We start from the raw sequence: 17,999 nt of genomic DNA, 5'->3' as shown, positions 1-17,999 counted from the left end.
AAAGCTTGCACAAAATAATGCGGCTTAACCTGCTTACAGAAGAGCATTTAGTCCCTGACTGGAACAGATTTCCTGAGGCAGCTGATCCCAAAGGAACAGCCCAATACAACTGAATGCACGCGTTCTAGTTCTACTGAGGCATGCATTTTTCAACATACAACTTTAGCAGCAAGACAAATTGCACCACAGAATATAAACTCCATTAAACCCAGCATTTCTTAAACATCCTCCTTATCACTAATATATACACAACAGAATGTGGGGAGAAGAAGTCTGCGACTTGTTTGGCCTTTACCTTAATCATATTGAATGCTGGCTAATATTTACCAGGAATAGCTCTTCATGTAATACATCTCTTTTGTTACGTTTAGCAACTAAATAAATTAATTCTTCACGCATATTTAAATTTATTATTTGGTATGAAATTAGTTTTATTGTAATGTGCATATAATACAAGATCGCAAAACTTATTCTTGATAAAAGATACAGTGTCAAAGAAAAATGATTAAAGTGGAATATAATTTTGTCAAGTTTATTGTTCATAACCTTTTATAATAGCTGAAAAGTGTCCCCCAGCAGGTATACTAAAGCATGATCTTTTCATCCTAGGCCATTTTTGATCGAAACCGGAAAGATGAACTTCCTAGACTGCAGCTGGAGTGGATCGATAGTATCTGCATGCCTCTTTATCAGGTGACCTTTACTTTCTGGTGTCCCAGAATAAGAATACTGTAAATGTGCTATATCAAGAAACATTTTAAAATTTAGGCTTTCAGCATTACTTAGTCTCAAAATCTTACAGCTTAAAACATTTCTTGGTGAGGAAAGGTATGGCCTTTCTCTTACCACTTTGCTGGTTTTCTTTTAACAAATTATATTTCTGATAGGATGAGAGAATATTTCCTTCAGAAAAATGTACCATAGCTCCAGTGATTGCAAGAGCAAGGTGACATGGCAACTGTAGTCACTGTAATCTTTGGAGCTCTCTAGGAATTCATGCAAAACAATTTCAATTGTATTTTATGATTGCATTATATAAAATAAATATGTATATCTTTACATACCTCTAGATTTACTGTACAAGCCTTCCCAGATAAAAAGAACTTAGACTCCCATTGAGTAATGAACAGAAATATATTTTTCCTAGCTTAAGATGTGAAGAGAAATGTCATAATGCCTTTCCACTGTGAAAAGTGTCTTCTGGATTCCTGTCTGGAATGTTCCATCAGTCAAGTAAATTATAGCCACCTGTTACTTGTGCAATGTTTTTAGTCAAGTACACCTAGCAAGCAGTAATGCCCACCACCTGTCAATTAAAGGTTGTACTTCTAAATGGAAAACGTAAACATCAATGACATAAACTATGAATATTCCATAAGTTGGCGATACAGTGCTACTGGCATCTAAGTAGGGAGACCTATTAGTGGTGGTCAATAGATCATGCGTAAGCTGTAAGTACATGGAGTAAGCTTGAATTGGAATGAACAAGAAAATAAAAATCCTGGAAAGAGCAAGAAAGCAAAAATTATAATAATCAGCTAAGAAAATCCCAGCACTATAAAGATAGGCTTCATATAATGTGTTTTCGGAAACCTGGTTGTTCTTATGAGTGTAAGAAAATTATAGAAGAACAGCTTCTTAGAGAATGATAATTCAAGAGTGACAATTTTAACTGATAATAGCCAAATATTACAACTTGCCTTCTTATTTTGGATTTTTTTGCACTGTAGATAGAGAATGCAGTGGATTTTTAATATCCTTGCTTGCTTTACAATGTTTATAGGATCTCTGTACACAGTATGAGATCATACTGAGAGGTTTACTTCTCAACGTTATCAAGCAATTTATCTTTCAAGCAAACACTTTGCTCAATTTTCATACTTAAACCAGGGATAGTATATAAATTTATTTTCCTTATTATTCCTAAGCATGAAAATCTCAGTAAGAAAACTTATCTACACCTGGAGTTACTATACGGAGAGACTCCCTAGAGTGACCCTTAATTAGAAAGCATAAATTGAAGTACACATGTGAGCAGAATAAAAAATAGTGCCTCTGAGCTTCATGCAACAATTTGTTGATTTTTTTTCTCTGAAGAGTCTACAATTAATATTGCTGGAACTTTTATATATTATATTTTTTTGCAAATTCAGTTCTTTTTATTTGATCCAGAATTGACTTGTGCACTCTTTTCAGAAACAAGCATGTGTCCCAAAGTAAGTCAACCTGATGGGAAAACTGAATTTCTGCCTTCTTTTCAGAAAGAGATGCTGTGGTCTAGCTCTTCACAGGTTCAACATGCATTCACATTTCATTCAGGGCAAAGTATCTAAAGCAGGAAATGTAGAAACACATTCAAAAGAATAAAGAACAACGGACAGTTTTAAACAGAGTGAATGCTCCTGGAGCAAATTGTTTTGTCCCATACTTTTAGTGACAGACTGTCAGATTTCTTAATGTCACATCTTGCTTAATGTCATGTTTATTCCTGGCCAGCGTACTGTGATAGCAACGGGGGCCACACTTTGAACAGCATTTGTAGTGTACGTGTGGTGAGGGGTATAGATTCAGTTCTGGAAATAGCTACAGTATAAAGAAACAGAAGAGAAATTGAGGAGTCTCATACCTAAAAGCAGTTTTATTTTGGTCAAGTTTATTTAGCCCCTCTCTATAGTTTCACAGGGTGGTATGTCTGTACACTATGAGTCACATAGTTTCTAAATTCAAGGTCTCATAAATGTGGCTAATTTATTTACCCGCAGTATAACAGTGTTTGCATTTTCCGTGTTTAATTCTGCCTTCAGACAAGCCGTAGTAGGAAAGAATCCATCTTACCCAGGCTTGGTGAATGGAATACTTCACAGGAATGTCATTCATTTTTTGTAGCATCAACTGGAAATCTATAGATTGTAAGCAGTTAAGAAAAGGAAAACTTAATGGATTTGCAGTCTTTAGTACATATAACTAGTAACTGTCCGTCTTATCCCTGCCCTGTGAAGAATAAGTCACGGAGCCTGGCACTAGAAAACAGACATTTGCCAGTACTCTTGTCTCCAACTTTGAAACTTTTGGTGAAGGACAAAAGTAGGTCATATTAGCCAGAGGTTTGAGATGATATTTTTAATTTAACTCATATAAAAAGGCAGGTTGGGCAGGGAGACATGGAAGCATGCACCCTGGGAGAAGGCAGAATCTGAGCACTCACTGCTCTGGTTAGTTAGTTCTGAGCAGGATATCTTGGGGGAATATATTCATGTCTGCTTTTCTTGCTGGCTGCTGGCTTTGCTCCCTGTGGTTCAACCATTAGCCTGCTGCTCAACTAAAGAGAAAGATACCATCAAAGCCTGAAATCGGTACAGCACCAGCCTTAGGGGTAAACAAAAAAATCTGATGTCACACTATCACACTGGGAGCTGCTCTTCTAAATGAAAAGTCAACTTTATTTCCATGCAGCACCCAGTCAGGCCTTGGTACAGTACATCCAAGGCTTTCAGGAATAAATCCAAGGTTCAAACACACAGTGAGGGTGGCATGGCCTGTACTGTCATTAGTTAAGCCTATTATGAGACTTTGCAGTAGAATAAAGAAAAATAAAACAGGATTAAAAACCTTCAGTACTACTGAATACAGTGTTAAACAAAAGAAGTCATGATATAAATAGCTTGTTCAATTTGATGCACTCCTTCATGCTGCCTTGGAATACATTTCTCATCGGCTGGCACAATTCTAAAATGGTGAAGTTTGCAGCTGGAAACCTGATTCCTGATACCCCACAACTTTATCTGGCTTGCAACCTCAAAATGACTCCAGCTTATTGACTTTGTAGACCAATACTTCATTAGCCACAAGTCTGTCGAAACATAAAACAACATAAGCAATGAGGCATTCTTGGCATTGCAACTAATTATTTTGCCTTCTTTACTAAAGAAAGTAGTGTGGTTGCTATGTTAGTCCACAGGGATATGTAAAACTAAAGGGGAACAAATAGGTTGTAAGTGATAACTTTTATTGACTAACTCAATATATTATGAGACTACATTTCAGGAGTTAGGTCCCCTTCGTCAAGTCGATGTAGAATGTGCAAGGCTGGACGTTCCCTGAATTTACAAGCAACTTGGCAAGTTGCAAAACCATGGTAGTGTTGTTTTACAAAGCTGTGTTGGGTATATTCACATATTTTTCTGTGTATTTTACAGCTTTGAAAGCCAGTACTGTTATGGTTATGCAGCCTGTAATCTGCTTCTATATTCAGGTGACTTCCTGCCTTGCACATTGTGCATTGACCTGATGAAGGGGGGTATAGCCCTTGAAAGCTATTCACAAATATGTTAAGTTCGTCTAATAAAAATATCAGACTACATTAAACTAATGCCATCTATTTTTATTTCTTTATTTATTTGGATTTATATTCTGCTTTTCGCACTTTTTTCAGCGCTTCAAATTGGATTACATTTCGGTACTGTAGGTATTTCCCTATCCCCAGAGGGCATACAATCTAAGTTTTTGATGACCTTTATTTCTACACTGAGGGCCAGATGTACTAAAGGGCTTTTCCCTTGTTGTATCTTTGGGGAAAAAAACATCTGGCGCTAAGTGAAATATTTCTTAGAGAAAACAACAGATGCAAGAGTCCTTTAATATAAATCACTGCAATCATTCATAGTCCTTATGCAGTCACTTTGGGTCCTGTGTTCAGAAAGGTTTATATCTCAAACAGAGAATGAGAGAAACCCTTTAGAAAATGAAACCACAGCCAGTCAAATTCCAAGTAAGTACTCTTAACATGCAATAGTATCTGTGAAGCTTTTGAAAAGTGTAATTTCTCTTTCACGGAGCGATGCCGGTTAGTAGTACCCACTTGTAGCAAGATTAGCACTAATTTTATACCAGCATGTCTCAAATTTCCTCCCTAATGTACCCAACTTTCAGGCACTTCAGTTTCCCACAGTGGCCAAAGAATTTGTTTATTGGCGCAAAGTCTCTTCCAGTGGCATCCACTGATGTTGCTGATCCGGTTCCCTATCTTCTAGTCTCCCCTGCTGGCTTTCCTGACTTTCACCACTTCCTTCCCTCCACCATCAGGCTCCTCCTGCCGCCAGTACCAGCCCTCCCAGCCCATTCTCTTCCCACGTCCATTGCAGACCCTCTTGACAGATTCTCATTTTTGCCTCCATTGCCACCCCTCCCATTTCTTCTTTCTGCCAGTCCTCCTGGCTTTCCTTCTGCTTCTATCACCAGCCCTCCCAAATCTTTCCTCCTACCTCTCTCTTCCTACCTCCATCGTTGGCCTGACTTTCCCTCTTGCCTTCACTGTCAGACTCTGCATTGTCTCACCTTTTCCTTTCTCCCATCCACCACGTTCACATAAGACATTATTTGGTGGCTGGGATTCAAATGGGAGGGAAGTGATATTGGAGGCAAGGATGAATAAGAGGCAAGAAGGAAGATAGGGATGGAAGGAAAGAAGGAAAGAAGGAAGAAAGAAAGAGACTAGAAGGGAGGTATAGAGAAAGAGAAAAAGGACAAAGTGAAGGAGATTAGATGGAAAAGAAAGGAGAAGAAACAAAAAAGGGTAGGTAGGAAGAAAGGAGGCAAGACTGGATGTTTTGTTTTATTTGTATTGGTTTCTAATTTGTGATTTTTTTTCTACATCGCTTTGGGTGTCCATTTTTCTTGGTCGGGAAGGTGTTATACAAACATTTTAAATAAATAAATGGGAGAGAGACACCTGTAAATAAAGGAGCAGAGGCCAGAAAAAAAAAAGAAATCCTTGGGAGGGGGTAGATAGGCGAGAAAGAGCAGAAACGAGCAAGGAAGTGCAAGAAAAAGGAAAAGAAAGCAGAGGGAAAGAAGTATCACTGAAAAAACACGTAAACGATGAAAAATGTAGGCAAGTTTATGCAAAATATGCCACAGAATCTCAAACACTGGGCCACAGATTTGTCTAACTCTTGCTACTGAATCTCTCCATGAATTACCTTGGGAGACCAGTGCTTTGCATCTATCTGTATTGTGATCACACTCACCAGTGGGCATAGTTTGAACACCACAAACCAGCAGTAATGTTACATTTTGCCGCTCGCGGAGGTCCTGCAAGCAGCTGCACTCACCCCAAATGCTGCCAGTGTTCCCCGTGTGGTGGGCCGCTACCGCCGATTCCAATGAGGCAGGACACTGCAGGCTTTCTTAGCATGCGCATGCTCTGATGCTATCCAATTTAAAGGGCCCGCTGTGGGAAATCCCCCTCTGATGAGGTCATCATTCCTGCCCTACACAAGCTTGTCTCACGCACTCTTTCAGCGACTCATCTGCCGTCTTGTTCTTGTCTTCAAGCCTGCCAGTCTCATTCCAGTTTGTCGCCAAACCTCATTCCTAGTCTGCTGTCCTGCTTCCGTTCTTCATGCCTTGTTCCACTCCATTCTTCAAACCTTGCTCTGCTCCATTCTAAGTCTTCAGCCTGCTTCAGTCTCTGTTCCATTCCACGTCTTCAGCCTGCTTCAGTCTTCAGGTTTGCTTTGCTCCAAGTCTTCCGCCACAGCCTTGCCTCCATCAAGCCTTCAGCTTCCGCTATAACCATCTGGACTCTGTCATAGCCTGGCCCGTGCTAAGATTCACTCTCCCGCTGTTGGGCCAAAGCTTAGGGCTCAGCCCATGAGGTTACGCCAATTGCGCCATGGCAAGAGGGGCTTACGCTCACGTCATTTGCAACAAGCAAGGTATAAACTTTACTATTCCAGATTCCAAGACTGAACTTGATCAGAGACAGCTCAGTGCAGAAACAGAGTTGACAGTAAATAGACTGATAATGACTATATTCCAGAGGCATCCAAACTTCTGATCTAATGTGTTTGTTGACCAAGTTCTGTCTTCCAGGTGCTGCTGACATGAGTGTTTTATCACATGTTTCCCTGCCAAAGATGTAATAAAAGAGTCCTAGGAGAGTATTGCCTTGATAAAGTCAGCTCTTAAGGGAAAGGAGATGGCTTCCCAATGCTGGAAGAGGTGTCATTTCTCTGTAATACAATGTCAGACATACTTGAGTTCTTTCAAAATGTTTGAATTAAAAAGATTGGAGGTAATAACCAGCAACTTTGTAAGTACTGCAAAATCAGAATATATTGATATAATTTAGCTTCTGAATAGAAAAATATTTTCATCTCCATTGTTTTGGTATTAAAATGACTAGAGGTCACAAATGTTCTTGGTATTAAAATGATTAGGGTTCATTCATCCCTTCTGGTATTGATCTTAACATCTAGTTTAAATAAGGGTTTGCTCCTCATCTTTTCCATTTGTATATAAAAACATACATTGGAAATTAAAGCCAGAATTCAGTTTACCCTTTTCACAAGGCTTCCTCTAATGTGATTAATTTGTAATGCAGAAAACAATACTGAAAAACAGCCTACATCTGCTTATTCTTTGCTTTTATGTGGCTAATATGTTAAATTATTGTAGAATAGTGCAGAAAATAAAGTTTAGTAATGCAGTCAAAGTACTGTATATACCCTAAATGAATGAACTATAGAACACAGCACTAAAAGAGAAAATCTAAAAGAAGAGGAAGAGATCTGGGCTCAGAATCCTCCCATAGCTAGTACAGCAAAGGCTGTGCACGTTCCACCAATAAATGATTCATTCCAAGCATTCGTGCACCCATTGGGGACATACTCATTGAAGGATTATGATGGATTCCTCTTACAGCTGTAGGAGCATCTGCATCTGGATGAATTCTTTCCTAACAGCCTAGTCCAGACCTGGCACTGAAGCTTGTGTTACTCTGCTTTGTTAGAAAAACAGGGCTGACAGGTCTTATGAAGGAATTTAGCTTCAGCATTTATACAGAGACTGACACACACAGTGGATGAGGTCTGGAAAACTGATGACAGAGCAGGAGACAAGTTCATTTTTCTGCTCAAAATGATGACATTCATAGGGTGATGTTAGCATAGCTTTTCATGGAACGGCGGCTGCCTGCAACGGTGTTTGGATGAAATCCAATGCATGCAAATGTACTTAGTGCAAGACTTGCCTGGCCAAGATGCACTAATGAAGCAGTTCAATAATGAAGTGTTACAGCAGGGATCAAGGAGCCCTGTCACATGATCTTTATTTATTTAAAATTTCTTATTAACTTCTTCCCCAACTGAAAATAAGAGTTCTCCAAAGCCGCGTACAAAGGTGAACATGTAAAATCAACATTTAGCATACCAATTAACAAATAAAAAACAATCATAACAAATATGCTAATTACACATTTCACAAACGAGCAATGAAATACCACAAACACATTTTCATTCAAAAGCTTAATTTAAGGGAAGTATACCCCACAAAAATACCTTAAGATGCTAACTTAAAAGCCCAGCCAATGCCCTGTCTCTAAAAACCCTGACAGCCCAATCTAAAATTAATATTATTAAAAATCCCCATTTAATCAGATGCCAGTGCATGCGGATGTGGATATAAATTTGATACTGTGCTATAGAGGACTCGCTTAGTGTATGTTATGAACGGTCTCCAGATATTACTCTCCACGGGCTGGAGAGTTTCCATACGGTTGGGTATGTCTTTCTCCATAGAAAGCAAGGCCTTGAACAGATCAGTATGTAAACCTTCCCTCCCAGTTGGGAGTCACCTTCTAAGCCCCAGGGACCACAGGATTCACTCAGCCGGGGTAGGGGAATTAAGTCTCTAGGTCCCAAGGAATTGGGGGTGAGTTCCCCTGCAAGTCCAAGCTGGGCAGAAGTGACTTTTAGAAATAACACACAGTCCACCCAAAAAGTTAGTGCTCCAAACAGAACAAAGTTTTTTGGGAATGCAAGATGGCGCTGGAGGCGTTGAGATGCTTCCACAGGGCTCTACGTGTTCAGGTGAATTTTCAAAGGAGTTACGCATCTAAATGTAACATACTATTGTAGTAATTTTCAAAAGCCATTTACGCGCGTAAAGGGCACTTAATGGGTAAATCTTATCGACACTTCAATGGGATATTTTGTGGCAATTTTCAGAAGCCCACTTACTTGGGGGAAAAGTACATTTACAGATGTAAAACCCATTCTTAAGCGTGTAAATGCTTTTGAAAATCAGGCCCATTACTTTCCTTATTTCATTTTATTTCAGCACATTTTTCCCCTTGTCTTAATGGTGAAGAGGAAAGGAAGGATGAAGGAGTTTGCTGCTGGGGAACACTCTTCAGTTCAGGCAACCATTCCGCAGTATGCGACTCTGGGATGAGTGCGGGGAGATGTAACAGGGCCAGTCCCTCGGTGCCAGAACTGAGAGAGAGAGGCATCCCTCAGCCCTGTGTGCTGCATGCCTCCACCATCTCCAAGTCCTCATAAGACTAGTGAGGCACCGAAAGATCTGGGGATGCTCAGGGAAGCTTCCTACAAGTGCTGGGGTTGAGACAGGAGGAACAAGAGCTGTGCTGCAATCTCCTGTTTCTTCTAAAGGGGATTTATGCTTGCCCTGGATCCTGGCTATGATTGCGCCAGGTGCAGTAGGAGGTGGAGGGTAAGGTGCATTTGAGATGGAAGTGGGATCTTTGGGCTCCTCGGTTTCCTTAATGTCTCCTGCATTTGCTTAGATTCTTACCCTAGAGCAGCCTGTCCACATAGGATTGGAAGACATATAGTAACGTAGTAATGACGGCAGAAAAAGACCAAAATGGTCCATCTAGTCTGCCCAGCAAGCTTCCCAAGGTAGTAACTGCCGCTCCATGCAGGTTACCCCCAAGCTTTTTTATTTATTCCCATCCTCTAGCCTTTAGGGATCCACAGTGTTTATCCCATGCCCCTTTGAAATGCTTCATATTTTTAGTCTTCACCACTTCCTCCAGAAGGACATTCCAGTCATCCACCACCTCTCAGTGAAGAAATATTTCCTGACATTGGTTCTAAGTCTTCCTCCCTGGAGTTTCAATTCGTGACCCCTAGTTCTACTAAATTGTTTCCAATGGAAAAGGTTTGTTGATGACCAAGGATCATTATAACCTTTCAAGTATCTGAAGGTCTGTATCATTTTATTTATATTTATTTATTTTTAATTTTTATATACCGAAGTTCTTGTGAGAATTACAAATCACTCCGGTTTACATAAAACGATGAACTGCCCAACAGAGAGAGGGGCTTTACATAGAACCATAGAACAGATTGAACAATATAACCGGGTGACAATTTAACATAGTAATAGGTAAATATAATATAATATATACAGTTTAACTATTTAACGTCGAAATAATGACATGTTAAAGCTACAATATAAATACAATAAAAATATGAATATGATGAACTTTTGGACTCAAAGATTGATTGAACAGTTGCAGAGTCCTGATAGTGGGACTTGGTGAGGTGTCCATAATTTGAGGATACCTAATATTTAGGAAGTCCTCCCGTCTAAGTGGTATTGAGAGTCTGGGAAGGCTTGTTGGAAAAGCCAGGTCTTCAGTCTTTTTTTGAACTCTTGATGACTGGGTTCTAGTCTTAGATCTGGGGGGAGCGCGTTCCACTGGTGGGGGCCTGCTGAAGATAGTGCTCGTTTGCTCAATGCTGATTTTATTTGTGGGACATGCAGTGTTCCTTTGTATGCGCTTCTAATTGGTCTGGAAGATGTATGCGGTTGAAGTTGAGAGCTTAGCATGATAGGAGCCAGTTTGTATGTATCATATCACCTCTGCTCCTCCTCTCCTCCAGGGTATACATATTCAGATTCTTCAACCTCTCCTCATAAGTCATTCGGTGGATACCTCCCACCATTTTGGTCGCCCTTCTCTGAACCACCTCCATCCTGTTTCTGTCTCCTTTGAGATACGGTCTCCAGAACTGAACACAATACTCCAGGTGAGACCTCACCAAGGACCTGTAAAAGGGGATTATCACTTCCTTTTTCTTACTAGATATTTCTCTCTCTATTCAGCCTAGCATTCTTCTGGCTTTGGCTATCGTTGTGTCATATTGCTTCATTAACTTCAGGTTGTTAGACACCCCAAGGTCTCTCTCCTGCTCCATGAACATCAGCCCTTCACCCCCCAATGCACACAGCTCTTTTGGATTACCACACCCCAGAAGCAGGACTCTGCACTTCTTGGCACTGAATCTCAGCTGCCATATCTTCGACCACTCTTCCAGCTTCCTTAAATCCCGCCTCATTCTCTCTACTCATTCTGGCGTGTCTACTCTGTTGCAGATCTTAGTATCATCCGCAAATAGACAAACGTTACCTTCTATCCCTTCCACAATGTCACTCACGAAGATGTTGAACAGAGCCGGTCCCAACACCAATCCCTGTGGCACTCTACTTAACACCTATTGAGAGTGTGATCATTCCCCTGTAGGCCACTACCAGACATATAGGGGCAGATTTTAAAATCTGCGTGTGCAGGGTACATTTGTGCATGCTACCCGGCGCCCACAAATGTGCACCCGATTTTATAATATGCGCATGCTGCCGCGAGCATGTTATAAAATCCGGGGTCGGCGCACACAAGGGGGTGCACACTTGTGCACCTTGCGCGCGCCAAGCCCTAGGGGAGCCCCGATGGCTTTCCCCGTTCCCTTCAAGGCTGCTCCGAAATTGGAGAGGCCTCGGAGGGAACTTTTCTTCTGCTCCCCCCACCTTCCCCTCCTTTCCCCTATCTAACCCACCCCCCAGCCCTACCTAAATCCCCCCTACCTTGTTTCAATTATTTATGCCTGCCTCTGGCAGGCGTATCTTGCGAGCGCCAGCCCGCTGCTGGCTCGCCATCCCCCGGCACAGCCACTGTGCCAGAGGACTCAGGACCGCCGCCCCAGACTGCCCCTTCGCACCCCTTTTTCAAAGCCCCGGGACATACGCGCGTCCCGGGGCTTGCGCGCGCCGCCAAGCCTATGCAAAATAGGCTCGGCGTGCGCAGAGGCAGGTTTTCAGGGTTACGTGCGTAAGTTACGCGCACAGCCCTTTGAAAATCTACCCCTTAGTGTGTTTTTTCTGTTCGCTCTACTCTATTTTCTGTGCAGGGTTCTTTTTGTATTATATATTTTGAAAATGATTTTAAAAAATTGGTTTTTAAGTTTATTTAGAAAACTTAGCCAGGTTTCAGCCAGATTAAAGTAAAGTCCGCAGCCAAAACAGTAAAGTTCAGCAGGTTCAAAAATAGATTCAGAACAAAGCCCCAACAATTCTAGTCAAGAAAAAAAAAATACCTCTGTTCTCCAGAATCTTCCAGTCACTTCCACAAGGTGCAGTTCTTATTCAATGTAAGTCTTTTCACTCCAGAAACATATTCAAATGCTCACACCTCAAGGAGCTTCCCATGACCAACCTCTCCCCACTTTCTGTTTCTGGATTGGAGATCCTGGTTCCCTCCGGTCTTCCCAGTAGAAGGTTTCCCCTGTCTTCCACCTATTTTCAGGAAACCCAGGCCAGACCACAGCCCTATGCTGTTCCTCCTTGACTCCCAGTACAGCTACTCAAATTTTTCCACTTCAAAATTCTTTAGCAAAAGAACTCTTTCAAACTCTCTAAGACTTCCCCAGTGTCTTGTGGGAAGTGGGTTTTATACTCCCCAGATTTGTACATTCCCTCTGGAGTAGAACCACACTGTCACTCAATAAATTTCACATATACCCCCTTGAACTTCCCCTGAACCTCCTTTGTCAGAAGATTCCTTCTGCTGACAGACCACACTTCAGGATATCTCTGAACTTCTAGTGAACTCTCCAACTGGAAGATTTTAAGATATAAACCACATTCTAGTATAGATTTTAAGACATAAACCACATTCTAGTATAGATTAGCAAAAGATATCCCCTTCAGAAGATGTTATGTGATAAGATTCCACCTTTCCAAAAAAAAAAATATATATACCGTATATAATATATTTCTTCTGTGTTAACTAGAAGACAGGTAAAGGATGGCATAACAAGCAAATAAATTATGTGATATGTTGGCGAGAGAAATGGCAAAGCAGAACACATATCCAATATCTGTAATTGGCTGTAACTAGGAAACACTGTGTCTGTAGAGCCATGTGATATGAGGCCATGGCTGCAGAAGACATGAGGTGCAGCTCCAAGAGCTGCTTTCCAGTGCTGGAACAAAGCTGGATAGTAGATGAATACCGAGAGAGTGATCCATGGAAGAGAGAGAATTTGCGCAGTACCCTGGTATCAGATAAGGAGAAAATAAACAGAGCTTGCACATCAGAGAATCTGACAAACGATATAAAAAATAGCCATGGTAAAGAACTCAGAAACTGTATGACAAATCGGAAAGAAGATAAATGGATGGTTCAGCAGCCATTCAGTTTTCAGGAAAAACGAATAACAAAATGTATTGTATCAGAAAAGGACTCAAAACAATGATGGATGAAACACTTCAGCTCCCAAGACATGTTAAATATAGCAGAGTCTTAGCAGCCTGTACAGTTCCCAATAGAAGCTTGATGTGGATGTGAGAGTGATACAGATTTTAGAGCTTTTCATAAGCTGTTTGCTGTGAGAAGCATGAGGCATTGATTGCCACTGAATAATTCTGTTGAATAAGCTTCACATTGTTTAGAGAGAGGCTGCTAAAAAGCATGCAGTCAGAATCAGAGGAGGAGTAAACTGCACCACTGAACTGGTTAAGGAGCTGATTTAGCCTCCCACAGTCAGCATAAATCACGGTGGTTGGGGGTGATACCCGCTGGAAAAATCAGAATTCGCCCCTTCAGCATTTTCTGGCCGAACATCCACAGTACACACAAAAGATACCCGCCAGCCATGACAGTATGAACTGGCCTCTCGGAGACTAATTATGAAAAGGCTTTGCATTCCAGAGGCCTGGCTTATAAAGAAGAGGTGTCAGGTTCTGCGACTGAGAAAACGCGGATAGCATTGTGCTCACACTAATATGCACAAAACTCTTTACCATTCAGCATCTGGAAATATTTTGGCATACTCAGTAGGATGATGTCCTCTTCATTTATAATGCCAGCAGAACACACTATGCAAGCAGAGTTTCTTTTCTTTATTTTAATTTTGAAAGAAGTTCAGTTAGTAAAATGATGGTGAAACATTTGAGCAAAACAATTAAACAATACATCAAAATAAGACATTAATGCCTGCACCCATCCTCCCCAACAGCATGCTGGAAGGAGAATTCATATTAAATAATACATTTGAAATTTAAAAGAACACACTCATTCCAGGAGTGAGCAACTCCAGTCCTGAAGTGCCACAAACAGGTCTGGTTTTCAGGATATCCACAGTGAATATATATATATATATATATATATATAAGGTATATTTGCATGCACTGTCTCCATTGTATGCAAATATATCTCATACATATTCATTGTGGATGTCCTGGAAACCTGACCTGTTATATTCATTCAGAAAACCTTGATCCTGAAGAGCCATGCTCAATTGACCGGGCCAGAAACATTTCTTTTCCTATTCCATTCCTGAAATGGTTTCCAAATTTCATTACCTTAACATACCACTTGTCCACTATTTAATTTTATGTTGCGTGTGCAGCTGTAAAATCGACTCACTTCTCACACAAAAATATTTTACACAAATATTTTAGTAACTATAGGACCATCATAGCTAATGCACTTATTCATTTGTATCCACAAACATTATGGAACATCAGTGCAACGACATTATCATAGCTCCAACAATGTATTCAGATGTTCATGCTTTTAAATGTTTTTTTGTGAATCACAAAGTCTATTTACATATTCATTCTTTTTAAGTATATTTTGTGAATGTATTAAAAACATGTATATAGCGGACAAGTTTACGACTCACAAATTATTGCTTATTGCTTGTGAAATGTTCCTTCCCACGCAGCTCAGAATATACAAACACAGTGTTGATCTGTAAAGTTTTAATTCTCCAAACGGGTTTCATTCAAATGTGCAATGAAATTCAAATTAAACTAAACCAAATATTCCCAATATGTGCAGCGATGTGCAAGATGGTGCTTAAAGTTGCGAAGAACGTCCTTGTTGCATGCGGTGTTCCAATGTGGAAAAGAGGTTTTCAGTCCCGCTGCACGTATTAGGAATCCGTGATGCAGAGATAAGTGACTGTTCTAGAAACACAGTACTATGTTGGGTGGTGTTTGATGCAGTTGATTTTGAATTCCATTGCACATTTGAATACATTGTTGGACCTATTTGACTATTGTTGCACTGATGTTCCATAATGTTTGTGGATACAAATGAGTAAGTGCATTAGCTCTGAAGATCCTATAGTTACTAAAAACATTTTGTAAAAAATTGTTTTGTGAGAAGTGAGTCCATTTTACAGCTGCACACTCAATGTAAAATTAAATAGTGGGCAAACAGTATGTTAAGGTTGTGATTGTACAGTCACGTTGCCTTATTATACTCCTTTATGTAACAGTCTTCCAAATTTCATTTAACATTGCAACATATTTCTTTTATTGTTTGGGTTAGATATTCCATTGCCTATGTATTCCATAGCAGTTGTAACCCAGCTTCTTTTTATTTTATGTCTGTAACAGGAATAGTTATAATGGGCTTTATAGAGCTGAACTGTCTTGTGACAACTGAAGCAGTGCAAGAAGGGGATTCATGGGTCGCAAGCTAAAACCTGACCCAGCCTGGACCATGTACTGCATAATATAAACAGTTTATATGTCTGAAATGAAATCATCTCTTGCTGTAAAACAGACTAATGCAACAATAAGAAGCCTTGAATCACAACCAGGAATGCAGACATCTGACTTGTTTCTAGTTGGACGGTCACTGATGCTGACTCCTCGTGATAGTATTCTAGAGTAAATCAAATTATTTTAATAATTCTGATGTCACTGCATTCATTGTATGTTAATATCTTTACAGTACAGTACGGTATTAATGACAAAGTTCTCATTTGAAATGCTGTAATTTGTATATGAAATGCAGCCCTTTACTACTCAGCGCTGTAATAATACCAGGTCAGAGAAGTTTCTGTCAGTCCTGGGTTGTATTTATAGTCGAAGCCCCCAGTTGCGTGTGACAGCACAGGGATAGATTCTACAGGAAAATTCTGCAGCACAGTTTTCAAGATTCTTCAGTGATTCTGCCGCACATTTACATATACAAAGACTACATCTACTCGTCAAGAAGAAAAACTTCTTCACAGTTGTTCGTGCCATGGGAACCCCATGGCTGGATTACTGTAATGCCCTATACAAGAATATAACAGATAAGACCCTTCACAAACTCCAGGTAATACAAATCTATGGTGCATGACTGATAACCGGATGTAAACCACATATCCACATCACACCTGCCCTACATAAACCACTGGTTTCCAATCCCCTACAAAATCGAATTCAAAATGCAGACATCGATTTTTAAAGCTCTAAGAGGAGATCAACCTATCTACTTGAGAGAAAGGCTATCCTTATACATGCCTTCCACATCACGAACAGGTCAATTTTATAAGCGTTGCTCACATAAAAATGCCCACATACATGCGAGCAATGTGAATTCTAAAAAAAACACTAAATACACACACATTTATGCGTGCGCACATGAGGAATAAGGGAGTGGGAAAGGGTGAGGCATAGGCGTTCCAGGGCAGGGCCAAGACATACGTGCGGAACTCCAAATTTTAAAAACAGAACCCATAGCACACATACGCTAGATATCCACATAACTTTACTGCTGCAAACTAGTGGACTAATTGGAAAACCAGGAATATAGCTCACCTGAGCATGTTTTAAAATTCGCTGTCGTACTTGCATAAACATTGGCATGGTCCTATTGAAGACATACGCATGTTAGCTGTGCTCGAGTAACCTCTTAAAATTAGGAGCATACATACACGTGGTTTGTGCGTGCATGTTTAAAAATTCTAGCGTATTCTCTCTCGCACACCGATAAAACGAATGCATGGTCACATGCGTGCTCATTTTAAAATCGACCTCTAAGATCTGTACTTGGAGTCTCCATAACAATTTCAGCTACAAAAGAAATCAAAAGAATAGGTACCTGCAACTGATCATTTGTGGGTGCAGGTGATCATTTTTTTATTGGGATAACAATGCATTTATGGTTAGTTTTCAGGAGCTATGCTCCCTTCACTGGACAAAATGGTGGTCACTGGACAAAATGGTGCCCGGGGCAAGGGTTGTTTTAGGTACCTCCCTTCCCTTCTGAGAATCAGTTATTTACTCTTTCAAAAAATACAAAGACTAGAGAATATGCCATGAAGTTAGCAAGTAGCACATTTAAAACAAAAGGAGAAAATTCTTTTTCACTCAATGCACCGTTAAGCTCTGGAATTCATTGCCGGAGGATGTGGTTATGGCAGTTAGTGTGGCTAGGTTTAAAAAGGGTTTGGACAAATTCCTGGAGAAGTCCATAAACTGTTATTGACCAGGTGGACTTGGGGAATAGCCACTACTTATTGCTGAGCATAAGCAATATGGGATCTATTTACTGTTTAGCATCTTGCCAGGTACTTGTGACCTGGATTGGCCAATGTTGGAAACAGGATACTGGGCTTGATAGACCCTTGGTCTGACCCAGTATTGCAATTCTTATGTATATACATATTCAGATGGACCAACCTGGCAACTACACTACTTTATTGAAGAAAAAGTTGAAAGCCTTCACTAGATTTTGTAAAAAACAAATATATATATATATATATACGGGTCCATCAAGCCCTTTTTATTTATTTATTTATTTATTTATTTAGAGTTTTTATATACCGGCATTCATGATACAATCACATCATCCTGGTTTACAGTTAACAAGGGGTGTAACAAGAACTTGATACTGTAACGAGTGAAGAGAAACAGTGAAGTTACAATAAAACAAAGGTTGATCAAAACTGGGGAGAGAAGGAAAGGCTAGAGGAATTTAACATAAAGATGATCAATTATTTACAATGTTCTGAAGTGTCTGACTATGGTTGTTATTGAAATGATATTTAGTTGGGGTCAGGAAAGGCTTGTTTAAACAACCAAGTCTTAAGCCTTTTTCTGAATGTTGGAAGGCAGGGCTCCTGTTGAAG

At 40.2% G+C, this 17,999-nt stretch overlaps 1 protein-coding gene across 1 annotated transcript in view; it reads left to right on the top strand.

Moving 5' to 3' along the window:
• PDE11A (phosphodiesterase 11A) overlaps positions 1-17,999 on the top strand; it is an 815,296-nt gene that overhangs the window by 770,287 nt on the left and 27,010 nt on the right. Inside the window, exon 19 of the mRNA XM_029605882.1 lies at positions 610-693. Coding sequence (XP_029461742.1) covers positions 610-693 — 84 coding nt within the window. The remainder of the gene's footprint in view (positions 1-609; positions 694-17,999) is intronic.

This window comes from Rhinatrema bivittatum, chromosome 6 (assembly GCF_901001135.1).
Source record: "Rhinatrema bivittatum chromosome 6, aRhiBiv1.1, whole genome shotgun sequence".
Lineage (NCBI taxonomy): Eukaryota > Metazoa > Chordata > Amphibia > Gymnophiona > Rhinatrematidae > Rhinatrema > Rhinatrema bivittatum.
Note: the sequence above shows the minus strand (reverse complement) of the source record. Positions and strands in the feature narration are given on the sequence as shown.